Genomic DNA, 27,148 nt, shown 5'->3' with positions numbered 1-27,148 from the left:
TATACTCAAATTATATAGAAATATTTTTATTAGATAAATATCTTTTGTACATATAACTTAATGATAACAAATAAATTACACTATTCATTTTATCTAAATTCATACACATCTGAAGAATTTTCTGATATGTGTTCTAATTCAATAGATTGATATAGCTCTGATGAGCGGTGATAATAATAACCTTCCACTCTGCCAGTAGATTTTGTAAAGCAAATATAATAAAATCCAGCGAAAGACGCCCCATTTATATCCTTTATCGTATGATCTGGCACTAGGAAATGTTCTTTCCATCGCATGAATACATAGTCGCTATTCGCCAATTTTTTAAAGTCAAAATTATCTGAATTAAATGATTCTTCATACTCAGAAAAAGCGGCAAATTTGCTCTGAAAATAGAAAAAGGAAACAAATAATAATGAATTTCATAATGAAATTAAATGAATGTTTGGTTGATTGAGGATCCCATCAAATGAGTCTTATATGAAATATTGTGAAACATTAGCTGGCCTCCATTAGCAAGTTCACTGCTCACTTCTGCTCTCTTGTTAAACAACAAATATATGTATGTATGTAAGAACTACAACAAATGTATTGAGTTAAATTCCTACAAGAGAGTATGCGGACACCTCATTAAAGTGGTATAACCGATATCTTCAATGCTATCAAGTTTTGTTTTGCATATTTTAGATCAAATTTTATTATTATAAATGATTAAGATGACAAATTAGAACACACTTTTTTATTTTCTTGTATTTTTAAAACTTAAGCCTTAAAACCAATTAGATTAATTTATAACAAGTAAGGAAGGGCTAAGTTAGGGTGCAACACAACATTATATACTGTTGCAACGTTCAAGAAAATTTCACGTTGATCCGATAATTAGTTTTTGAGTTATTCGACAAATAACAAAGACAGCTCGGACACTTCAAAGCGCTAGTGTGAAACTTTAGACGCGTTTTTCTCAAAACTATGTTTTTTGAACCGGTGACAACTGCAACTCGAAAACCGTTCGGTAGATTTTAATGAAATTTATACAGCTTTTAGAATACATAATAAACTCGGGCCTGATCGGAGGATTTTTATTTTTTCGAAAATTTCGATTTTTTAAGACCAATTAACTGTTGATTTTTTCGCAAAAATTTAGAAAAAATTTCCTGAGGCCGCCATTTTGTTAATTTTGAAAAAAAAAATAAAAATCCTTCGATTAGGCCCAGGCCTATCTATTTATAAAACTATTTTTTTTGTCCGATTGATTTTAGATGAATCTCCATGGACTTATGCTTGTCACCGCAAGTACCTTTTTTTGGAACAGGGTCAACACAAACAACTATAACTTTGGAAATAAATTTTTTTTTGAAATTTTCGTGCCTTCAAGTCAACACATCCTATAATAATGCCATATTACTACTTTTTTTAAATAACATGATTTAATAGCAAAAAAATACTGAAAACTCTTATTTTTTCGCTCCTCTGACTACCCCTAACCCCTTAAATTTTTCTATCCTAAGCACAAAGATACACTGTTATCTCTTTTTTTCATTGGGATAATTCATATATTGGCCGATATATCCGGCACAAAGTCACCCCGATGTTCGAAAATCTTTATAGATATTAAATATATATCTTTTAAAGTCAAAAGTTAACTATAGATTCCGGGGACCAAATATTCGGTATCTAGGAGCTTGAACAGTTTTTATTGGATTTAAATTATTTATAGTCATAAGGTGGCACACACTAAAGACATTATTCGTGCAAAGTTGTATCCCGTTATATTTATTGCTTCTTGATATGTGTACTGGAAACTGTACGAAACAACTGGAATTTAAATATTGTGTATAACTTATTAGAGGGCGGATCTAAGCCCACTTTTCCAAAAAATTTTGCCCACAGGTGTTCCTTACTACAGCGATACTCTGTACCAAATTACAGCTTTATATCATAATTTATTGCTAAATTATGACACTTTATATGTGTTCGGTTAATTGCGATTTGTGGGCGTGGCAGTGCACAGTGGTCGGTCTTGAATGGAATCAGCGGCCAAAAATACTTCCACTGCCTACTTAAAAGTGAAACTTTTGCCAAAGCTTTTTTATATCTCTCTCTCCCGTTTCCCACTCCGCCACCCCCCGATGGTAACAAATTTTAATTAATTATATTGAATTAAAAAAGTTGATAAACGAAAAATTAATTAATTATAATTAATCAACTAAATCAAAAACTGATTTTAATAAAATTGATTTACTTTCGCATGATAGTTTCTTTGACTGGTGATGAAAGGATCTAAGCTCAAAGCAATCGGTTTAGCAAGTCCTGATTTGTAGCGATCCATTAGTTCTTTCATGTATAATGGAGTCGAACACCTTAACGTCTTTATTGCTTGACTCAGCACATTCTTCTGAAAGCTCTTCAATTGAAACTGGTGCATATTGAATAACATCGGGAGCGTGAATTAAATTGTTACGGACTGACGAGGGAAGATAATACCAGGAGTATTTTGAAATTAATTCCTTTGCCGGATCTCGCGCAAATCGAGTGCATTGAGGGTTGATTAAACTGATTCCTTTTGAATTCGAACAGGACGGCAATAGCGGGTGGGCGAAGGTCTGCTGTTTTTCCAAATTTGTTTGTGCTTTTCATCATTTTGCGATTTTATTATCAGTTGTACAGGGAAATATGTCGTGACAAATAAATTATTGTCTTCCAAATTGTTATGTTCTAATTTCTGCTTATGTTCGCTCTGAGCAGAATTGCCTTCAAAGCCACATATTCCTATTGATAATAGGTAATTAGAGGACTCATTCCCTTCATTAATTACATTTGTGACGCAATGTGGTACAATAATTTTTTTTTTTTTCCCAACTTCAACATCAGATTCTGAGACCTTTATTTGCTCAGGATAACTATTTTTCCTTTAAAATGTTATCATAGCAGGGTAAAAAGTTAATATCAAGTTTTTTGTTAACGAAGCTTCTAATAAGTAGATACTGAAGCTTTATTAAATTTGCTTCAGTGATAAGTGATATTACTTCACAAATTTTCTAAACACCAAAATTCAAAAATATATAGGCGTGAAAGTTTACACCGATATGACGTGCCTAAATGAAAGTACGTATAAAACAAACATTTGATAAAAGTGAGGAAATGTTAAAATGAAAACCAAAGCTCAAATATGTATACATATGAATGACGAAAAAAACATAAAAAACAATAAAATATGCAAGAGTATTCATAAAAAAAAAAATATAAAAATAACACACAAAAAATCGTATGCCTGGTAGGATAACATGAATAACAAAGAGAGTTGCAAAACGTTGCAGCTGAAATCAGAAGCATAGACATAGTGTTTCTGTTGTCTCACTTCTCACGCTTTTCGTTGCGTGTACGAATGGGATAGAGCAAAAATGTATTTACATAGTTTCGTTGGTTTTTTAAGAAATAGCTTTGACACAACAAGATAGAATAATAATTTTTACACAAGTTACAGCTTGCACGGATGACCTGACCGACAGACGGATAGACAGACAGTCAACTGGATTTCAGCTTTACAGCTTTTTTCATTATGCTGATCATTTATATATTAGGTTGTCAAAAAAGTCTTGCGGTATTTTCGCTGGTTGGCGCTGAAAGCGCCTAGTTCTAGTTTTATTAGTCGCATCGGGTCATGCTGTACCTTTTTGGAAAGCTCATTTCACGCGTTAACACGTGTTTAATTGATTTCGTTTCTTTTCAATACAGTTTCCATTTCCACCGCACAACGATGGTTTCAACGTTTTCTTTCTGGTGTAGAGGTGGTCGAAGATGCGAATCGCTCCGGAAGGCCTGTCGTCGAAAATTGCGATAAAATCGCTGAATTGGTCGAAAGAGACCGGCATAGTAGCAGCCGTAGCATCGGTCAAGAGCTGGGCATGAGTCATCAAAAACTCATTTCAATTTCAATAAAAAAAATTCAATAAAAATACCGCAAGACTTTTTTGACAACCCATTATATATAACCTATCTCGATTAGTTTTAGGTGATACGTACAACCGTTAGGTGAACAAAACTATAATACTCTGTAGCAACTGGTTGCAAGAGTATAAAATGCAAAATAAAGAGTTACATCAACGCGAAAAAAAAATTCTCCACTACGAAAGTATCACAAAACTATTGTACATGAGACAAAAGACTTGGTACAATTTGTTCAATTCGCGGGAAATTAAAGCTTGTATGAGCGAAAATAATACGTAACCAATAAAGTAGTACTATGAGTAAAAAATAGGAAGACTTTGATGTCTTCAATTGCCTCAAAACGATCTGGAGCGGTCGTTTGAGTTTGCTGAATAGGCAGGAGTCACATGGAACTAAATCATGGTGGTTTCGGCACGATATTAGTTGAGTACATTACATAGGCATCATTAAAATTTATCTTAAATAAAACGCCTAAAAACATATATTTAATAAAAAACAACTTAGTCTGGAAATCATTCTTACCCAATGCCCTTTGTCCACATCCTCATCCGCTTCCCACTTTCTGGTTAAAAATGGATATTTCTTCGATATTATTTCTCCATCAAAAAATGTTGTCAGAGTTGGAAATTCGAAAGTCAGTCCATTAATTTTTAAATAACCACATAAAAATGAATTTTGCAAATCGATATGCTAAAATATAAAAGGTAATATTATTTTAACCACGCATATATTTATTGGCAATACCTGTAGAACAACTTCCACGTCATATGAATTTCCTTGAGACTTTTGGAATCCTTTAAACTTTGATCCACTATATAACATAGTCTCTCGAATTCCATCCTGAGATGAATTGGAAGGAAGTGCTGGTATCGCATAACTTACAGGCATATTTTATAGAAATTTTGAACTGAAAACAGACGTAATACTAATTTTTAAATGCATCTAGCAATCAGAAATTATTTATGATCATATTATTATGATTATTATTGTATACACTGGCAAACAAAACAACAGCAGAACAAAGTGTTTATTAAGTAAGTTAAGTGTTTATTGCCACAAATGCAGAAAATAGTTACATATTTCTTCTATCACCTATAGTTTTTTTTGCTATGAGGATTTTTGATAAAAAAAAAACCGCGATAGATACTATATATTATTGTCATATTATTTTATTAACCAAAGAGTACCTTAAAATGTTACAATCGATGTTTTTCGGCGATATTTTGTTTTTGGAGTTCGTTCACTGGGTCTAAAAGCTGTTTAGACTTCGGTTCAATACCTTTAATATTCGTTGGGCAATAATAGCAATCTGTAACATGGTCTTTAGGTTCTCTCCAAATGAATGGCACTGCAAAGGGCATTTTACGATTTGAACCTTTTAACTAAGCTGTTAACAGTGTTACACCAGTTATACAACAGATATGAAGGGTCCATGCTTTGTCTTGATCCTCAACTTTAACACCAAAATACAGTTCGTAAGCTTTTAGTACAAGCGGAGTAAAATTACGTTTTTGCGATTTAAAAGGAAATTTTTTATTTGGGCATTTAATATCTTGATATTTCATTTTAATGAAATGACGCCGAGCAGGTTCAGGTTTCAGTTAAAAATATCTAACGTTATGCCAACAATTCTCATTAAAATATTAACTATAACATATATACCATTTGCACACATTTATACTATTATTCTATCTATACTTTCTATTCCTACCTAACTACTATTCCAGCCTACCTTCATATAATATTTTGCCTGTCGAGATGCCCCGTAATAATAATAAGCGATGTACATAGGTGTCACTGGAGTACTAGAGAAGAGTCAATAAATAAAGTGTTTTTCATTTTAAGGGGTCAGTAGGGTAAACCTGTGTTTTGAAATTTTAGAAATCCTTATTCTACAATAGAACTTTTTTCACATATCATGAGGTATATCGTGGAGTGTATAAAGTTTTTTTTCGGAATTTTTTGATGGCATCTATCGGAGAAATGGCTGGGTGAATGAAAGGTTTTTTTTCACTGGCGGACACGATTTCTGGAGGATGGAGTCATGTGTAGAAGTTCACGCATGTAAGGAAACATTTCTGATCGCCATTCTCTTGGGAGTGGCCTGAAACGATTCTTTTACATATGTATGACTCAAGCAGCTCACGACTTCCGGTCTTTGACCAAGTATCCTCTGGGTAGCCTAAGAACATCCGTTTGAAGGCGAGCTAAAGTGAGAAGGCGAAACATCCCCTCCGCAGGGTTGTGCGCTGGGTTTGGGACCCGCCACGTAAAAAAACACCCATAATGAAAGGAAGCAACAAGCCTCGGATGAGAGACCCCCTTTTGATGACGACCATGGCAAACGAAATAAGGACTACGAATTAAGGGCATGCACCTGGAATGTCCGGTCCCTTAATTGGGGAGGTACCGCTGCCCAGCTGGTTGATGTCCTCGTGAAAATAAAGACTGACATCACCGCCGTCCAAGAAATGCGATGGACGGGACAAGGACAGAGACGAGTAGGTCCTTGTGGCATTTACTACAGTGGCCATATAAAGGAGCGCAAGTTTGGTGTGAGATTCGTGGTGGGAGAGAGACTCCGTCGCCGAGTACTATCATTCACTCCGGTGAATGAACGTCTAGCCACAATCCGCATCAAAGCGAGGTTCTTCAACATATCGCTTATTTGCGCTCACGCCCGACGGAAGAGAAGAACGATGTGACCAAAGATGCCTTCTACTTATGAGAGCTGTCAAAATCGTGCTTGGCGACTTTAACGCCAGGGTGGGCAAAGAAGGTATATTTGGCACTACGGTCGGTAAATTCAGCCTCCACGACGAAACATCCACAAATGGGTTGAGGCTGATCGACTTCGCCGGGGCCCGAAATATGGTTATCTGTAGTACTAGATTCCAGCATAAAAAGATTAATCAAGCTACCTGACACGTCTCCAGTGTTTTAGATGTGCGTGCGCTCCGAGGTCCTAACGTCGACTCGGACCACTATCTTGTTGCATCTAAGATTCGCACGAAAGTTGCAATCACAACAGACAGCAGAACGATTTTCTACTCGACTTGCACTCCTGCTCTCTGAGACCACTCGTCAACAACTCGGTATAAGGGAACTGTGGGACGGCATTTCAGACTCCTTACGTACAGCTGCAACCGAAACCATGGGTTTTCGGAAAATGCAAAAGAACAGATGGTATGACGAGGAGTGCCGCGTCGCAGCGGAGAGAAAACACACTGCCTACCTCGCACGATCGACCACAACCCGTGCGGGATGGGATAGATACTGAGAGTTGAAGAGGGAAGCAAGACGCATTTGCAGACAGAAAAAGAAAGAGGCTGAAATGCGTGAGTATGAAGAGCTTAATAAGCTAGCCGACAGGGGTAATGCTCGAAAATTCAAAAAAAAAAAAAAAAATACGGCGACTAGCAGAAGGTTTCCTTATGACCGATGCTCCAGCCTGTTGAATGGCAGTGAAAGTACAACGCCAGAAGAAGGCGAACCCGATTCCCCAATCGATGACGATGGAGCAGACGTCCCATTGCCCGATCATGAAGAAGTTCGAATAGCAGGCACCCGTCTGAAGAACAACAAGGCAGCGGGGCCGATGGATTGCCGGCTGAGCTATAAAAGCATGCATCAGCTTCTTTGTAAAATATGGTCCGACGAAAGCATGCACAGCGATTGGAATTTAAGTGTGCTCTGCTCAATCCATAAAAAGTGATACCATACAATCTGCCCCAACTACCGTGCGATAAGCCTCCTCAACATCGCGTATAAGGTTCTATCGAGCGTTTTGCGTGAAAGATTAAAGCCCATCGTCAACAAACTGATTGGACCTTATCAGTGTGGCTTCAGGCCTGGAAAATCAACAACCGTCCAGATATTCACCATGCGCCAAATCTTGGAAAAGACCCGTGAAAGAAGAATCGACCCACACCACCTCTTCGTCGATTTTAAAGCTGCTTTCGACAGCACGAAAAGGAGCTGCCTTTATGCCGCGATGTCTGAATTTGGTATCCTCGCAAAACTAATACGGCTGTGTAAACTGACGTTGAGTAACACCAAAAGCTCCGTCAGAATCGGGAAGGACCTCTCCGAGCCGTTCGATACCAAACGAGGTTTCAGATAAGGCGATTCCATATCGTGCGACTTCTTCAACCTGCTGCTGGAAAAATAATTCGAGATGCAGAACTTAATCGAGCAGGTGCATTCTTTTATGCTGCTGCTGATATCATCGGCCTCAACACCTGCTTGAACGATGACAACAACTGATGAGGAAACGTTGCGAGTTTTCGAGAGAAAGGTTCTGCGGAACATTTATGGTCCTTTGCGCATTGGCCACGGCGAATATCGCATTCGATGGAACGATGAGCTGTACGAGATATATGACGACATTGACATAGTTCAACGAATCAAGAGACAGCGGATACGTTGGCCAGGTCATGTTGTCCGAATGGACGAAAACACTCCAGCGCTGAAAGTATTCGACGTAGTACCCGCCGGGGGAAGGACCAGGTGGAGAAGGACGCCACGTAGCGAAAAGAAGAAACGACTGGCGCGTTGTTGTTAACTCGGCTATAATCGCGTAAGCATTGTCTACGCCAGTAAAGAAGAAGGACACGATTTCTGATGTTTGGATCATCTGAAACACAATTTATTCTTAAAAAATACGTGAATGGTTATTGTCCCTACGAGAATCATGAAAAAATGTTGATAAATAAAAAAGTTCATAATTAATTAATTTCCCAATGTTTTTTTACATTAATTTTCTCATAACATTGTCAATAAATTATAAAAAATTATGAATCTAGTAGGGACGATAGCCAGGCGTTTTGCGAACATTTAAAAAAAATTAAGCAAATCGGTTGCGTAGTTCGAGCGGAATTATGTCCGCCAGTTAAAAAAGTTTGTTTTGAGAAAAACGCGTTTAAAGTTTGAGGTATGCACTCTGAGCGCTCCGAACGTCGAGCGGTATTATTATTTTTGGGCCTTCCTTCCAATGGCAAAGTGGGTTTCTACATTAATTCTAAGGGTATAAGAGAACAGCAAATGCAAAAAATTTAAAAAAGATTACCCTACTGACCCCTTAAAAACCATATGCACATATAATATATGTAACTATAAATGCCACCGCTATAAAAGCTCAGTGGCGCGTGGTATGGCAAGGGACTACTCTTCAATGCTAGAAATTTGATTGTCTATACTGAACATATATACTGTATACATTATATACTTTAAATTCGTATAGCAGGTAATTCAACCCAAAATAATAGTTTTTTTTTCAGAACAGCTTTGCGACTCAAAAAAATTCTTATAATTTTCCAATTACATTTTTATAGATTTTAAGCAAATAATTTAGGACAGTTTAACTTTTTTTTCATTTTAAAATGCCTAAAAGATCAAGATCTCCACTTTCTAGAAATGGTTCCTAGGCGAGGGTATTAAAAACACTCGGTTATGGAGAATCTTCATCAGAAACTGAAAAACGTCTTGCACGTCGAAGAGAATACGAGCGCTCGTAGAGGCTTGCTCAACTAAAACTTAAGTACGCGCGAGTTAAGGAACGTATTCCTTATGATATAAAAAAACATTAAAGAGAATGAATGAAAACTACCTTGAGTTGGAACAATAGAAATGCACAATCTTTACAAAAAACAATCCTAAACAAACAAACAGCAAAACAATTTTGAGTTTGAATACCACAGCAAGTTTATCTTGGAACGAAGGGTAGATACATTCCCTTCAAAAATTCTTTTGACTCATTTTTACTTCATGTAAAAATTAACGGGAGTCGAGTATCGAACGATTGTAGAATTGAGAACCTCATAAGTACGTGCGCGAGAATTGATTATCGAGAGAGCGCAACGGCTTGCTGAAGAATATTTCAGAACCTCCCAAGTACGCGCTCGAGTGTGGAGTACGGAGCATGTGCAGCAGCTTGAAGAGCAAAGTATTAGAAATATACAAGCCCAAGGCCAAACATTCGAATTAGTAGGAATTGACTTACGAAAAGAATGTTTTACTGTGGCTAACTGTGTGTTCGTCTATCGCCGGTCGAAGGACCGGAAAATAAAATGTATATTGCTGCTACAAAATAAATTAACATCAAATATCTAGGGGTTTCACATAGTCTCATAAAGTTATAAGTTTTAACGATCCGAAAGCGTAGCGTTCAGCGTTGTATTTGCGTAAACGTATTTTAGTATGCAATCCAACAACAAATTTTTTAAACTAGTATAAAAAACTATGATTTTATGATTTTACGATGCTTTATGGCACGTTGTGAGTACCCCAATCGTTTACAGGGAAGCTCTGACTCAATAAATTATTTTCCAGGAGCAGAGGAAGTAAAATATTTAGTAAAGGCCTTTTTACAAAAATTAAAAAAATAATAATACAAAAAATATACTTTCATGTTCGAATTTTCATCATTTTACTAATTTTTAATAACCCCACGGAAAAATGAGACGGAAAAATTAGTAATAATGTGTGGGTGAGTGTGTACAAAATTATAACTTTTAAAATAACTGTTTAATACCCGTGCGAAGCCATGTCAAAATATTTCAATGTTTCAACAGATTGCATCCTTTCACACAGAATGAAACAAACAAAAAAAGTTCGACTGACACATGCCATTTAGGACAATTTTCATTTAATTCTTATTCCACTACGTGGGAAGTAAGGGGACATATTCATGCTTTTGGATAAGCAGTTACAATCGTAAGGCTATACTCAATTCCTACTCTTGCGTACGTACTTGTAAGATGCGGTAACCAACCGGTGTGGAGCCTGGGATCATGGCTAAAAGAGAGAAGCTTCAGCGGAGCCACTTCGACATATTCAGTTTAAGAGGTACGGCTGCGAGAGGGCGTCGGTCTTGAAACTAGCGGATAACTACATAAAAGTGAATAAAGCTTTATACTACTCGCCTAAGGAGTTTGTTTGCTGAGTTTGATACCCGCCACGTAAAAACTACTTCCAATGAAAAGAAACAACAGCCTCGGATGAAAGATCCCACTTTTGATAACAACCACAGAAAAAGTAATAAGTATGACTTATGACCAGTAGAGCCACGTATGATGACTGCCACGGTGTAAAAATGTGTTTGGAGATTTTAATGTCAGGTGGGCAAAGAAGACATCTTTGGTACAACAGTTGGAAAATTTAGCCTTCATGGCGAACCTCCCCAAATATGTTGAGGCCTTCACTGGAGCCCGAAATATGGTAGTACTAGATTCCAGCACAAAAATATTCATCAAGGTACTTAGCTGTCGGCGGATCGAAAAGTTCAAAACCAGATCGATCATGCTGTTATAGGTGGACATAGATGTTTTAGACGTGCGTACGCTTAGCGAAGATGCGCGCCCGCTACTGCACATCCAAGTACGCGGATCAAACACACTTATCAGCCATTCAGTATATAAGAACTATGGGACGGAATTTCAAGCTTCTCTCCTAAAGCTGCAAGCGAAAGCTGGTACGATGAGGATTGTCGTATCGCAATGGAGAGAAAGCGGACAGCCTACATTCCAATTTTGCGACAACACGAGCGGGGTGGGACAGATACCGGGAGTTGAAGAGGGAAACGAGACTCACATGTACACAAAAAAAAAGAGGCCGAAATGCGTAAGTATCGAGAGCTTGAGAAGCTGATCGGCAAGGGACTACTCTTGTACATACATATTCTTGTAGGAACTAAAGAGATGTTCAGAGTCGAAGTTATGGAGGGAAGTGTAACAAAAAAAACAAAAAACAAAAGAAAAACCTGGAGATGGCGAACCCGACTCCCACATCGGAAACGATGGAATAGATGTTCCATTGCCTGACCATGATGAGGTTCGAATAGCTATCACTCGCCTGAAGAACAACAAAGCGGAAGGGGCCGATGATTACCGGCTGTACGGGGGCAAATAACTAGTTTTTTTGCAAGATATGTGTACCGTGAGGTAAGCTCCCTTAATGCGATATTAAGGTCTTATAAAGCGAAGTGTTTGGAGGACTGAAGATCAGTGCCAATAAACTGATTGAACCTTATCGGTGTGGCTGTATACCTGGAAAATCTACAATCGACCAGATTTTCACCATTTTTCAGAATCATTTTTGCCAACAGATGCCTTGGACTAAGTAGGCAAGTCCGAGATATCCAGCATTCATTGACATAGTTCAGCGAATCAAAAGACGTGCGGCGCTGTACAGATGGTTGAACTAAAAACTAAAATTAAAGCAAACAATTTCAGAAAAGAGATTGTAGCCACAGGTGTGGACCTTACACCCAACGCAGCAGAACGCAGAACGTTATAGGCCTTTAGAGCAGACCGTGGACGAGTTGAAGCATTTGGAACCACTGTAGCTGCACCAACAAATTTAGAAGAAAGCACAAGTCGAAGATGATATATAAACAGAGTAGAGGAGCGCGAAAATTTGCGTATGTAGACTTTGGAGAAGCAAGCGGAAACGCAAGATAGCCAACTATATTCCTTGCCTTTACATTTTTTTATTGAAATTTGATTCCGCTGTTCCTGGTAAAGCGTTTCGGAAAGACGTCCTTAGATACTCGTGTAGTGGATAATATGTAAGTACATACACATATAAAAATTGTAGTTACCAAAGTAAACCGAATTGTGATCTTCTCTTTTTTTATGTTGGCCCCAAATTTGTTTTTAGTGAGCTATTATTCCACATAAATGAGTCTTGGCTAGACTCACCATACCTTGCATCAAAGCACCTTATCACCATATCTTGATCGTACGCCTGATTAAAGTTATTTGTTAAAACGAAATAATAATAAGTAATAATCTTTTAGTTCGAAACATGCGTTCTATCAACGCAACTAACCACACTTGGAATTCCCGATCTTGTGAAAAATTGTCTTCTTGTTATTTGTTTTTCTTCTTCCGTTATGTCCGTTTTGATCCAAACATTGCAAAGATTTGGGAGCATTTCCTTTAAAATCAACGAAACAGTGGGTTGCGCAATACCTATTTGAAAATCATTTCCCACTGTGCTGATACCTCCCATGAGCGAAAAACCTCAGGACGCAACACTACGACGATAGGCGAATCGAACATCGACTGCTCCAAGTTGCAAGAGTATGAAATGTTCGGTTGCACCCGAACATAGCTCTTCCTTCCTATAATAAAACATAAATAAAGGCTTTGTCAATAGGGCACTACAAAAGTAGACCGACAGGGACCGCATTCAAGCGATAATTATTTCCACTTTTTTGGCTTTTCTCTTCAGTAAGGTTCGCCATTTTATCATGGAAAAATATATGATCCAAGAACGAGTGGAAATTATTAAAATTTGCTATCGAAATTCTTAGGTCAGTGGCCTCAACTTTAAGAGCGGGGTTTTCAATAAGAGTGCTACAACAGTTCTTTAAAATAAAACGAAACCCGTTTGATGTGGTGGTTTGGTGCGGTTTATGGGCCGGCGGCATCATTGGGCCGTACTTCTTCCGTGATGATCAAGACCGGCACGTTACTGAGAATGGGAATCGCTACCGCTCAATGAAAACCGAATATTTTTGGTCCGAATTGGATGACATGGACTTGAACAATATGAGGTTCCAACAGGACGGCACCACAAGCCACACAGCGAATGCACTGGTTTATGCCAAACCAGTGACGATTGACGGCGCCTGGACTTTTGCAAGAGTGACCGTGATGTCCATGCAAAAGAAATCGAGTTCCATACTTCATGGCATCGAATAAAGAATTTTATTGAAATCTTAAACTGCTTTTGTGTTATTAAAAAACACTTTTGTAGTGCATTCATTGAAAAACTCTTTAATTGGTACATCATGCAAAATAAAACAAAAAGAAAGATGATACTCCAAATTGAGCAAAGAAATACAAATAATTCTGTTTTTACACGGTTAGAAAATAAGCAGTTTTTTAATATATCACTTATCTACCCAAGAAGTTTTATTGTCATCCCTAACTTATTTAAATGGAAAATCACCGTCAGGTCTACTTTTGTATTAATTCCGGTTGTCTCGCTTGTGCAGTATCATCTAAGAAGTATTATTTGAAGTTGCGTCGCTATTACTGAAATAAATCTGCTGCATTCTGTGAAGTTGAGTCCCTATTATTTGAAATTTTTCACTTTTGATGAATAAATTGTAATTGTTACTGTTATTTCATGATTCAAAAATGTCTCTTAATTTCTCTGTTTAGAAAATCAATAATATTTGCGTAAGACACTCTTTAAAGAAAGTGTCCTACTGTATGGATTACGATTGTAAAATTTCAGTAATTTTTAATAGAACTGTTTTTTGCTTCTCCTAAACATTTGCCATACTTCCAGTTGAATCTTTTGTAGTTAGTGTGCAAAATGCTTTTAATTCTTGTTATTTTATTTTCGCGGTTTCTTCATTATGTAATCTGGGCCCGAATCGAGGCACTCGTTTACGATCGAAGTTTATGTATTGTTTTGTTTTCGGATCGTTGTACCCGCTATCGAATATGCACTTTCGAAATTTGAAATTTCCTTATTCGATAGCATGTTCTCGTTTGTACGAAAGAATCGAAATGTCACTCGTTAGCTATTTGAGGAACGTTATAGTACGAATTAAAACCAAAAGATTTTAATAAATCAGTTAAAAATAATAGGAGGCAAAATTAAAGTTATTTTTCTAAGCTATGGGATTCATTGACGCTAAAACTTAACGCTGCGGGCCACCGAAGAAAGATACTAAAACTTGGCGAAAAGTAAGATCAATAAATAACAATCAGGGGTGTTGTGGAATCTGATAGTTGTCGGAATCAGAATTGAAACCGATCAAAAAGAGTAGTAGATGCCACGAATTCAGATATTTTTGGTTTGATATTCGAAACAGAATTTGTATCGGTCCCTGAAACCAATTTTATCGGTTTTGCTCTCAGAAACAAAGCAAGAAGATAGTCACTCACAGATTTGAAATGTAAGGTAAGAAATCAAGTTATTTTATTATTTCGAATTAATTTATCTTTATTTCTATCGGGGAAACCATAAGTATAAAACACGAAATGTCTTAGTCATTGAGCTTTTGGAAAAAAAATACGGACATTTAAAGATATTAGATTTACAAAACGTAATAAACCTAACTTAACACTCGAATGCGTCTTTATTCATTCGATAAATGTTATCTCTTAATTCTTTCTTTAATTCGGAACTCATTAAAAACTTTAATAGGATTGCTTCAAAATATATGCATTTGCAAGTTGTCACACTAGTAAACAGCTGATTCGAATATTGATTTTACGTATGTTCCAAAAGACGAAAATCCCAACAGATTCTGTGACACCATTGAAAATCAGAATTGGTTTGCAATTATGAGAGCTAAGCAATTCTGTCTTGGATTCCACAACACCCCTGCATAATTAAATAAATAATATAATAAATGATTAAAAATAATAATTAAATAAACAAATAGGTATTTGCTGATCAAAAGCACAATATAAAAAGATAGTTTCATTAAACAAAGTTTCGAAGCAAAGGACTGGCGGTGGTGCGTACAAGGAAAAGCTCTTAACTGTAGCAGAAGAGGAACGAAGATAGATGTTGCAATAGAAGGGTTGACAACAGTTGAATCTTTTGAAATGTAAGGCCAAAAGAAGGTTTAAATAAGTTGGTAAAGATGGTCACTAACAGGGTGGAAGAAGAGGAAGATCCGACACCATACACCAGTCACAGTACTACAAAATCCACCAAAACGAAGCTCAGTGTCGAAAGCGAAAAGCTTTCTTTTATAATCCAATTTACGCGCTTATGAAGAAACGCAAACCCATATCAATAAAAATTTTGGGAATTTTGGGGGTAAGGTTTGTTTCGTCGAAAAAAGACCTTTTTTCGTGAATTTTTTTTAGAAAAAATTATTGCTGTAGGTTTATTTTACTTATTATTATATGAAAGTACAACATTTGAAGGATACTTAACAAAAGTTTTATCGAAAAATAGCGAGGAATAACGGATTTATCGTCGATCTCTGCAGGCACCTCGAAAAAAAGTTTTTGTACGGTGACCAGCCTACAGCATCACTGGATCATCTGAAACCAAAAAATTAAAATGCTTTCTTTAGTTCATTAGTTTATCTTTCAATTGACGTCGAGTTTTTTTTTACTTTTTCAATTTTTGGTTCCATTTTCAAGCCAAAATGACGATTTTGGACGAAAAAATCGTCCTATTTGTTATTGTAAAATTCTTAGAAATTAAAAAGTCGACGTCATTCGAGAGCTATATATATGTAGAATATTTGTACAAAATTTCAAAACGATCGATGCAGTGATTTTTTCTGTAGGCTGGTCACCGACTTTAAAAATGATGCATTTGGGAAAATCGATTTAAAGTTTTGTACACTCAGCGCAGGTAGTTAGAGGTACCGTTAATTAACCTGCTGTAACTTCGTTAGTTTTTATCCGAATGACCTAAAACTTTAACACAATATTCTTGAGATGTTGATGGTTCAGAAAAATAAAATTAAAAAAAAAATGGAAAAAAAGTTGTCAAACCGCATAAGCGGTTTCTACGCCAGTAAAGAAGAAGAATGCAAAAATAAATGTCCTATTTAAGTTCACATACTGGCCTAGTGATCCTCTAAAAAGACCAGACCTTCTAGATTTTGTCGTGTGTAAAGGCATATCACAGCGAAACACCAATTTAACATTAAAGAGAGCTTTGACTTGAACTTTGATCATTCGCCAATAATAATAACGTTTGGAACTACCGCGTCGAATATGGAAAACCATACCAAATTATTACGCAAATACTGATATAGCAGCAATTAGAAATTGACTTGAAAATCGAATTAGTTTGACTATACTCTTAAATCCTGGCGATGATATTGACCGAGCAGTTGAAAGGTTTATAATTGCTATCCTATCATTCACATTTTTCACTTCAAATTCATTTAATTAAACTGAAACAACTAAAACTAAAACTAAACATTTAAACTAATTCACAATTTACTGTTTTATAAGTAAGAAATTTATATTTTAAAAATTACTCTTTACACTCGTAGTGAGCATCATTTATGTGCTAACAATTATCTTCTTTCAATATTTAGAGTGTATATTTAAATATACAAAGTGAAAAAATTTCGTGAAATATTGTGAAATGCCAAGTGTTATTAATACAAATTTTTGAATTTTTAATCGGGAATTTAAAAAAAAATTAAAGTGTTTGCAGCATTATTTTTGCATATTACTCCTCTGGAGAAGCTCCTTTATCCGTACATACCCCATTTATACCGAGATTCGTGTTTTTTACCCTACCGCCAAAGTAATCGGAATCGTGCCAAATTTTAAGCGAGACAACTAACGATTGAAACTGCAAATTGAGGGAATTTAAAGATCAAAAAGCAGCAGAATATCTTACGAATCTGGATCCACACGCAAACAATCCTGAGCTTAAACTGTGGAAAGCAACCAAATATTTAAAGAGGCCTACTAGAAGAAACCCAGTTATTGGAAATAGTTATGGCGTCAGACGTAGAGATAATCAGGATAAAGCCAAAGCGTTTGCTCTCCATTCAGATTTTCGATCGAACGATATTCCTGATAAGAATACTCTGCTGAGGTACAAAACTTTCGAGAATCCCATTGCCAGATGAGTCGGCCTATTCGAAAAATTTCTATTAAGGAAGTAACGACTGAGATTAAGAGAATAAAACTTAAAAAGTCACAGGGATTTGATAAAATTGGACTTAATTATTAGACATCTACCTCACATTTGTATCAGACTGCTTACTTATATCTACAATTTTATTCTTCGACTCGACTACTACCCGATTCAATTGAAACGAGCTAAATAACAATGATTCCAAAACCTAAGCCTGAGGACTGTCCCTTTTCATTTCGTCCAGTTAGTTTACTGGCGACGTTCGCTAAAGTATTTGAAAAAATATTTTTAAGGAGAATATTACCTGTTTTAGAGGTCCGAAATATAAGAAATATATTACCTGAACACCATTTTGGATTTAGAAGGGGACATGGAACACCTGAGCAATGCCGTCGAATTGTTAAAATTATCATGAATGCTTTCGAACGCAAGCAATACTGTACAGGGGTATTTTTCGATGTTAAATAAGCATTCAATAAAGTATGGCATCCAGGGTTACTTTATAAAATTTAAAAAGATGGCTCCCAGCGCTTAACTATCTACTTATGAAGTCATTTTTAAATGACTTTGAATTTTATATCGAAGAAAAAAGTACATTTTGTGAGTTGTATTCGATTGATGCTGGAGATCCGCAAGGGTCTCATGTTATATATTTACCGCTGAAATGCCTGATGATACGGCATTTATTGCCACAATTTTTAACTATAATGACACCTCACATCATGTACTAAAACATCTTAATATTGTCGAAAAATTATTAAAGAATTGGAAGTTAGAAGTAAACGTTCAAATAATATTTACATTAAGAACTCAAAAATGTCCTTCTGTATAATTAAAAGGCTCCACAATACCTGAGAGTGAAACTGTCAAATACCTAGGTCTTTATTTAGACAGAAGACTCACTTGAAAGACACACATTACAAAGAAATTGAAATTGAAACATCTCAAATTTAAAACAAAAATATACTGGCCTTTAAGCTCGCGACTACAACTTAGTATTGGAAATAAATATCGGCTCTACAAGTCAATCCTTAAAACAGAATGGGCGTATACAATGCAGTTATGGGGTACTGCGAATACATCCAAGATAGGAATCCACCAAAGATATCAATCTAAAACTTTAAGAAGCATTGTAAGTGCTCCTTGGTATATAAGCAACTTCGAAAACCACAAAGACTTAATGTGCCTTTTGTTAAAGACGAAATCAGCAAAGCCTATCGAATTGCCAGAAAACTGGCAATGAGTCTACTGGACAACAGTATGGACGTTGGACGCTTAAAAAACTCACAATTTGGCCCTTCCAAACAGATTTTGAGTAGTTTTAAGGGCTGTAATTTAGAATAGCATCCCCCGATTTTGGGGATAAAATGGGTATGTACGGATAGGGGAGATCATCCAGATCAAGAAAATATATATATATAGCCGCTGACATATGGTTTTTGAGATTTTTGCATTTAAAGTTTAAAAAATTCAGCTATTTAAAATGCGTGTTTCACCAATTTATAAAGAATTTTTCACTTAAATTTTTAACTTTTATATCCACTTACACTTCACTTATTCGTTTCAAACTATTTATTTTATAATAAATATTGTAAAAATAACTTTAATTCCATATTAAACTTTAGTTTAAATCCATTTATTCATACATTAAGAAAATGGTTGCAAACAAGCAAATAATTAGTGTTACCATATTTTGTAATGGAATAAAAATAAGACAACCGAGGGGTAACATTTAGATTAGCATCCCCGGATTTCGGGGATAAAATGGGTGTCACTGGAAAGGTGGCGTTCTCCAGATCTCGAAAATATATACATTTAGTTGCCGCTGACTTATAGTTTTAAAGATTTTTGCATTTAAAGTTGACAAATTGACAACTTTTACATTGATAATTTGTGTATTGTGAGTAACTTTTTCACTTATATTGTGCACTTTTCACTTACTAACACTTCACTATAACGTTTCGGTATATTCATTTTTTTAATATTTGTTGTAAATAAAGCTTTATTTTAATTATTTTATTTTAGTTACAATTCTCTGCATTTGCACAATAAGAAAAGGGTTGCCATGGTTATTTTTTTTTGAGCGCGGCGCGGAATTTATTTTAAAATAAAATAATTAAAATAAAGCTTAATTTACAAGAAATATTAAAAGTACTATTAAAGTAAGAATGTTGGCTGGGTTGTATTGGTTTCAGTTTGTATGGAAAAATGAGCAAAAACACTGACTTTTGGTCATTTTCAAAGAGCTCCCTACAGGGCTATAGGGGGTCGGGGGTGGGTTTATTAAAAAGTTCGATCTATCCTCTTTCCAACAAGGGGTCGTGAGGGGGGGTAGCCCCTCCCCTGTTTTTTTCCATTAACGATACTTAACCGGCGCGATACTAAACATTTCCCCTTTTATATCCACTAACACTTCACTAATTCGTTTCTAATCATTAATTGTTTATTTAGTGCAAAAATAATGCTAAAGAATCGTAACTCTATCGCCAAGAGGTTTTCCCCTTTTTATGCTGTGACACCTTTTTTTTGGTCCCAATTTATAGTATATGTTTTATGACTTTATCTTAATATCGTTAGAGCACAACAAACAATTATTAAATGCCAATATTGGTTTAATTCTCTAATTCATACGTATAAACTTCGCTTACTTATTTTTCGTAAACTATTTATATTTAATAAGTACTCTACAATGTTCTTTATTTTCAAAGTACATTAGTTACATTACATAAGATTCTCAGAAGCAATAAATATTGTACATTCGTGGTTCCTGAATTATTTTATATATATCACGATAAAAATAAATGCAAAACAATTGGACTCTAACAACAAATATCAATATGGGTATTCGGCCGATAGCCCATGATGCTAGTGCTGCGTATTTTCTTAAGTTTGTATAATAATTGTATTATTATGTAAGCTTTTATAAAATAAAATAAAAAAAAATAAAATATGGGTATTCACTGGCTCTTAGATAGATAGATGGTGTTATGAGGTAATGCACCGCGACCTAGGGTCTATTGTGCCCTTTTCGATATCACATGTCTTCCCAGAGTCCCAGCAGCCTGAATAGCTCAAGGAGTTTGCCGGGCGCTACTGAGGTGATGTGATCCCTGCTGATATAAATGGCATCCAGGGTCTTAGGCCTTTTTCCACAGATTGCTGTGCAATCCAGGATTAGGTGTGCTGGTGGTTCCTGTTCCAGGTCGCAGAACCGGCAGTTACCACAGGAGACTATGCCCATGTTGGACAAGTGCTTCCTGAGCCTGTAGTGCCCTGTGTAAATTGCGACGAGGAGACGGAATTTGTCACGGGGGAGGTGAATAAGTTCCTTGAACCTGGAGAGATTGTACCCTCCTAGTAAAAGTTTGGTGTGGCGCCGTTCCCTTTCCATTCTTTCCTCCGTATGGAGCAGCTCCTTAAAAGTGTGGGATCCTACCGCTATGTATGGTTCTGGTCCCATCACCTTGGACGCTGCCGCAGCGCGGGCCAGTTCGACGGCCTTCTCGTTTCCTTCCATTCTTCTGTGCCCTGGCACCCAAATTAGGTGCACCCGGTTGCACAAGGACAGGCGGTTTAGCCTTTCTATGCATTCCTCCACTAAAAGTGATTTGGTCTCTTTTGATGAAATCGCCTTTAGTGCCGCTTGGCTATCACTGAGAATAGCTATACACTGGTTGCGATAGTTGCGGCTGAGGTTGACTTTAGCGCACTGACATATGGCAAAAACTTCAGCCTAGAGATACTTGGGAAGCATCTCATTGGTATGGACAGCTTAGTACGCGGCCCCGCAATACCTGCCCCAATACCCTCAGGTGTTTTTGAGCCATCGGTGTACCACTGAATGGTACTGTCCTCCAGCAGTCTTTCCAGCGTGTAATCGCTCCACTCCGTCTTGCTGCCTAGAGTAACTTTGAAATTCTTTTTGAGGTTTATTTTCTTCGTTGTGCCGTCCTTTGGGAGGAGGACTAGCGGTGTGCTTTCCGCCAGTACGTCCATCTGTCTGGAGGACATTAACTTTCCTCTTCCGCAGCCTTCTGCTGACATTATCAGCATGGTGTGGTTTGCTGCTTGTTTTGTCACCTGGTGCAGCGGTGTGAGCTCCAATATGACTTCCAGTGCCACAGTGAGGCATGTGCGCATTTCCCCCGAAGCACAGACACAGGCAAGTCTTTGCAGCTTTGACAGTCTCCGGATCACCGAAGACTGAGCTGCTTTGGTGGCCCAAGCAACCGCTCCATAGGTGATAATAGGCCTTACTATCATGGTATACAGCCATCTAATGATTCTTGGCTTGCAACCCCATGATCTGCCGGCCAGGCGTCTGCATACCATAAGTGCTCTAGTTGCTTTGGACAGCGTTAAGTCCAAATGCCTACTCCTCCGTAGTAATGAGTCTAAAGTGGGGCCAAGGAATTTGACCTCCTTCGACATTTCCACTTCTGTGCCTCCTTTTGCTAGGGACCTCAGGCCCGGAAGAGATCTCCCCTTAGTGAATGGGATTACGGTAGTTTTTGCTGGGTTGATGTTTAGCCCTACCGTGTTGCCCCAACCTTTCGCCAGGTTTAAGCCCCTTTGGACAATGTCACAGAGAGTGTTTTCAAATCAGCCTCTCGCCATTATGACGATGTCATACGCGTACCCTTGACAGCGGATTCCATTGCTGGTGAGCAACTCGAGGAGTTCGTCTACTCCCTACCTTGGGGATGAAGATTACTTTTGCAATTCTCCATGGCTCAGGGATATACGACATCGCCAGGCTGTCTCTCATCAGCCCTAGCAGGTGTGGCAGGAGAGTATCCATACCTTGCTGCAAGAGGGCCGGGAAGACGCCGTCCACTCCCGGTGACTTATAAAAGGAGGCCATTGCCACGGAGGACTGAGTCCACAGTGAACAAATTCCTTGCAGTCAGCCAGTCTGAGCGGTCCGGCCTACGTTTTTCCGATGCTGGAATTAGGTCAGCTTGAACCGTCTCCGGAAAGTGCGCCTGTAGGAGTGTTTCTGCCCTCTCCTCCGCGCTAGTCGTATAGGTCCCGTCCTGTCTTTTTAGTGATAATACTGTGTCCGTCTTACCACTCGATAACGCCTTATGCAGCCGAGCTGCCTCCGGGGTCAAGGAGACGCTGTCTCAGAATTTTGGTTCTATGGCCGTCTCCCTCGGGAAGTAGTGATGAGAGGACGAAGTCCGAACCTTCCTTGTCCTTCACCTGTACCACCACCAGATCTTGCGTTAGAAACTCTGAAATACAGAAAAAGTCTATATCGGCTTTAACGACTACACAAGAGCGGGGTCTCTCACTAGAGAGATCCCAGATTACCTTTCTTCCTTTCGTGTTGAGGCCTCTAACCGCCCAAAGCTCTTGGATTAAGAGGATGCCCAGGTTATCCGAAATGAACCTTTTCACGATGACAGTCGAGGCTGCCGATGCGTGATGTACGTTCACCTGAGCAACTTCTATGCTGGCGCTAGAGCTTATAATATGGGTTCTATGAGAGACAGGTCCTCGTCCCCGATCTCTTCATCAACCTGCATATCCAGCCCTTCCAGGAGCTCTTGTGTGGATGGCAGCATGCCTTCTTGCTCTTTGGTGAGCTGCTTTCATCCACGGCGATGGTCACAGCCTTCTCGGCCGGGATGGGGTCGTTGGGGGACTCGTTGCGGGCCGGAGCTGCGGTCATCCCCGTGGCAGGTTCTTTATCCGTCGTTGACGTTGCTTTGGGCCTCCATGGCCTCATTACTACCCTGCCGAAGCGGAAGTTCAGCTTGAATCCCTTCTGTCTGATGTATTTATTAGATTCATCATCTACTGTTATGTTGAGGTTAAACCCTGAACCCACAACACTGCTCGATACGACCTTCCACGCCGTGGTTCTTAAGCCCACGTTTTGGTTTTTCACTAAACCAAGCGCGAAGTCGTAATTTTCGTTCGCACTTCTGGAGAAGAATACCGCCATACTGTGCAGTTGTGGTATATCCTCGCCTCTTTTAACACACAGGGCCGGACCATTCCAACCCATTATCCCATCCTGCAGCCAGGAGGTAAATTCGGCTGTATTAGAACGGAGCCTCCCCAACACCGGGCCGAATTGGGGAGCAACTGTGTCCTTACCGCACCAAGGGGATCTGGCGTGGTGGACCTCCTAGTTCCCCAAAAGCTAAGTAGACCCGACAGCTCACCTCGTTGAGCCGAGGATCGTAAGAACAAGATGAACGTCAACAAAAAACTCAAAACTACAAATACAACAGCAACTTCCAACGATTCAACCAGGCGACAACAACGGACGAAGAGTGTGGATCATGAGAAGGAGAAGGTAGTCGGCGCTGCTGCAAGCGGAAGGGGTCAAGGTGCTAAGCGGAAGTTCAGCTTCCTTGATGTTCTCTCGCCAGAAGAGCGGGCGCTGTTCGAGGAGCATGCCAGGGAGGATGACGACGACATGCTCTCGTGCAGCGGCGTCCAAGCGTCGAAGGCCGCGGATGGAATTCAAAACACCACCAGGAACCCCCTGTAGCAGGCTCAGCTGCTCAAACTCATGAGAGTCATGTCGGGCAGAGACCGACGATGCGAGCAAGAGGAGAAGAAGGCGCAGGAGGGGAGGGCAGCGCCCTCTCCCGTCAGCTGGCAAACCCGGTGGGTGCGATGACCATCGTAGGAAGGGCATGAGCGGGGCCAGCCTCAAGTGGTACCTGCGGCACCTCTGGGACGGGAAAGCCCCCGAGGTGGCGGAAGCCTTGGCCAAAGGAAGATGTAAAAGGAAGTATTGTTTCATCTAGAGATAAAGACATAAGGTAAGATAAGATAAAAAATATAAGGATTGCCCCGCGACCCAACCTATTATTAATCTTCCTTGTCATCGAGGGTGTTTTTGACAACACGTCTCACGGGAGCGTAGAAAGAGCACTGGGGAAAAGGAATATAGCGGCACCAATGCACAGACGTATAGAGGACATACTGCGCAACAGAATAGCTGAAACCACAATAGGGGATACCAGGATTCTTTTCGGCACTTCAGGGTGGAGTGCTATCCCCACTTTTAAGGCGCCTTGCGTGGACGACCTCCTCGATTTATTATCAAACATTCGGATCCGCTGTCAAGGATAAGTGGATGACATTTGTGATATCGAGGAAAGGTAGTTGGCCACGATAAGAGTTGATACAATGGGGGTGGACAGATCATCAAACCTTCCCAGAGGACCATCGTTTCGTTTACGAGACGTAGGTCCTTTCATGGCCTCAGGAACCTAACCTTCGGGGATAAGGAGGTAGAGATGATTAATATGGTCACACATCTTGGTTTCCCGCTGTGTTCCTCTCTGGGGTGAAGCAGCATGTAGATCTGGAAATGTTAAAAACTTAAAGTACTACTAGTGTGCAATTGACTAGCTGGTAAATCCGTATGGAGCGGTGGTTTGGGCTTCGAAAGCATTGCAGACTTCGGCACGAGTTCAGCTATCGAAGCTGCATCGACTCGCCTGCATCTGCGTGTTGGGTGACATGCGAACTTTCGGTGTGGTAGCCAACCATTTTCTTCTTTATTGGCATGGACACAGAATGAACAACAACGCGCCAATCTTTTCTTCATTTAGCAATTTGGCAATGTCGTCATATATCTCGCATATATCATCGTTCAACCGAATATAATATTCGCCGTGACCAATATGCAAAGGACCATAAATCTTCCGCAGAACCTTTCTCTGGAAAACTTGTACTAGCGACTCATCAGATGTTGTCATCGTCCATTCTTCTGCACCATATAGCAGGGAATAATAAGTGTCTTATAGAGGTTTGTTTTTGTTCGTCAAGAAAGGACTTCTCTTCTCAATTGCCTACTTAGTCCGAAGTAGAACATGTTGGCAAGAGTTATTATTCGTTGGATTTCGCGGATGACATAATTGTTGGTGTTGACACTGGTTCCAAGATAGACGAAATTATCTACGACTTCGAAGCCTTGTCGCGAGTGCGACTACTGTTTGTTTGATGACAGGAGTTATTTCGTTTTACCATCGTTCTGGTAGAGTACGATTTGCTTCTCTGCCTTATCCATTCTGGAGAATGCAGAATTAACGGCACGGTTGTTGAGGCCAATGATATCAATATCATCAGCAGACGCCAGCAGTTGTACACTCTTATAGAAAATAGTACTTTCCCTATTTATTTCTGCAGCTCGAACTATTTTCTCTTCTCTTTCTGTTGTCAAAAGCAGCTTTAAAATCGACGAGGAGGTGGTGAGTGTCGATCCTCTTTTCACGGGTCTTTTTCAAGATTAGGCGTAATGTTAATATGTAGAATAGGTCAGTTGTTGATTTTCCATGCCTAATGTCACACTCACAAGGTCCATTCAGTTTGTTGACGGTGGGCTTTAATCTTTCACACAATACGCTCGATAGAACCTCATATGAGATGTTGAGGAGAGTTATCTTACGTTAGTTGGCGCGGATTGTGGGGTCCCCCTCTTTGTGGATTGGGCAGAGCATACTTAAATTCCAATCGTTGGTCATGCTTTCGTCCGACCACACTCCACAAAGAAGCTCCTTCAAGTAAGCTCTTTATGCTCCACATCAGCCCTTCGCTACCGCGCTTGAACTGCTCGGCCGACAATCCATCGGCCCCCACCGCTTTGTTCTTCTTCAGACGGGTAATTGCTATTCGAACTTCTTCATGGTCGGGCAATGGAACGCCTGCTCCATCGTAATCGATCAGCATCCACTCATTTGGAATGTTTCCTCATTTACCGACCGTAGTGCTATAGATACCTTCTTTGCCCACCCTGGCGTTAAAGTCGCCAAGCACGAGTTTGACACCATGACGGCGCAAATCAGCGATATGTTGAAGAACTTTGGATGAATTTATAGTTTTGTACACATCTAAGTTTTCGTTTACAATTTTTCATAATATAAAATATCAAAACTGAAAACAAACTATTAAAAATAGTTTATTTATTTATAAATAAAAGCGTTCGACTCTGAGTTTGAGTTAGTGTAAGAAAATTTCAAACATATTGAAGACAATTTTTATAATTACTACAGTAAATCGAGACCGGCAAAAAAAATTCAAATGCCGTGGAAATCTACGGTATCCTACAGCAAAGCGGAAGGTAGAAGCGGTGTTGGCTGATCATTTACATTGCGCTCCTATAAGATAGGTCGTGTCAGCTGACACAGGCCACGGGATTACGTTGTTCGCTGATCCAGCTAGAAGGGTGGAGAGGAATTCGCTGTTTCTGCTATAATGCCATAAAATAATAAAATTGTCAAGTAATTACCAGAATAAAGCAGAAATCGAAGTTTTTACTTGAAATTTTGTACTAATGGTCATATCGTCGATCTACTATATATAATCTGCAGGATATGCACGTACACGGTTCTCGAATAACGTATAATAAAACGTTTATTTGTTTGAAGTAGAAATATACAAAAGTGAATAGATATTAAAATGCAATTTTTTTTTTAAGGATCAAAATAGATACGTTTACTCTAGTTCTGTAGTATTCGACCACACAGTTGTAATCAGTAAATAAGTAATCGAAATGAAATAGTTATTCTAGTCAAAAAGTTATCGATTAAAAGGGCAATTGATTTTGCTTTTCTAAAAAATAAACCTTCATCCCTAG

General features: G+C 38.7%; 1 protein-coding gene and 2 long non-coding RNA genes across 5 annotated transcripts in view; 1 reads left to right on the top strand and 2 right to left on the bottom strand.

Moving 5' to 3' along the window:
• Nucleotides 1–10: 10 nt before the first annotated feature.
• LOC126760186 (glucose-induced degradation protein 4 homolog) lies at nt 11–20,291 on the bottom strand. Of its 3 annotated transcripts, none has more exons than XM_050475650.1 (4): nt 20,190–20,291; nt 4,693–4,855; nt 4,471–4,638; nt 11–386 (listed from the first exon to the last, which is right to left on the bottom strand). In XM_050475650.1, exons 2-4 carry the CDS (start codon nt 4,834–4,836, stop codon nt 90–92), a joined length of 609 nt encoding a protein of 202 aa, XP_050331607.1. In that variant the 5' UTR covers nt 4,837–4,855; nt 20,190–20,291; the 3' UTR covers nt 11–89. The 3 variants fall into 3 exon arrangements, with proteins under 3 accessions (XP_050331607.1, XP_050331609.1, XP_050331608.1); XM_050475652.1 differs by having other exon boundaries at nt 4,693–4,873; nt 20,190–20,244; XM_050475651.1 differs by lacking the exon at nt 20,190–20,291 and adding an exon at nt 5,136–9,234.
• The window catches only part of LOC126760216 (uncharacterized), an 89,850-nt gene continuing 70,677 nt past the window's right edge, over nt 7,976–27,148 (top strand). The window contains exon 1 of the long non-coding RNA XR_007667175.1: nt 7,976–8,060. This is a non-coding gene — a long non-coding RNA (uncharacterized LOC126760216). The remainder of the gene's footprint in view (nt 8,061–27,148) is intronic.
• LOC126760202 (uncharacterized) lies at nt 26,447–27,052 on the bottom strand. Its single transcript, XR_007667160.1, has 2 exons — nt 26,830–27,052; nt 26,447–26,761 (listed from the first exon to the last, which is right to left on the bottom strand). It is a non-coding gene; the product is annotated as an uncharacterized LOC126760202 (long non-coding RNA).

This window comes from Bactrocera neohumeralis, chromosome 5 (genome assembly GCF_024586455.1).
Source record: "Bactrocera neohumeralis isolate Rockhampton chromosome 5, APGP_CSIRO_Bneo_wtdbg2-racon-allhic-juicebox.fasta_v2, whole genome shotgun sequence".
Lineage (NCBI taxonomy): Eukaryota > Metazoa > Arthropoda > Insecta > Diptera > Tephritidae > Bactrocera > Bactrocera neohumeralis.
Note: the sequence above shows the minus strand (reverse complement) of the source record. Positions and strands in the feature narration are given on the sequence as shown.

Bases quoted from the DNA above. Each gene is read 5' to 3' on its own strand.
- LOC126760186 (XM_050475650.1), bottom strand. From the start codon at position 4,836: ATGCCTGTAAGTTATGCGATACCAGCACTTCCTTCCAATTCATCTCAG. The intron at 4,639-4,692 runs GTATTGCCAATA...TTTATATTTTAG, and splicing joins ACGTGGAAGTTGTTCTACAG to CATATCGATTTGCAAAATTC. The intron at 387-4,470 runs GTAAGAATGATT...TTCTATTTTCAG, and splicing joins ATGTGGACAAAGGGCATTGG to AGCAAATTTGCCGCTTTTTC.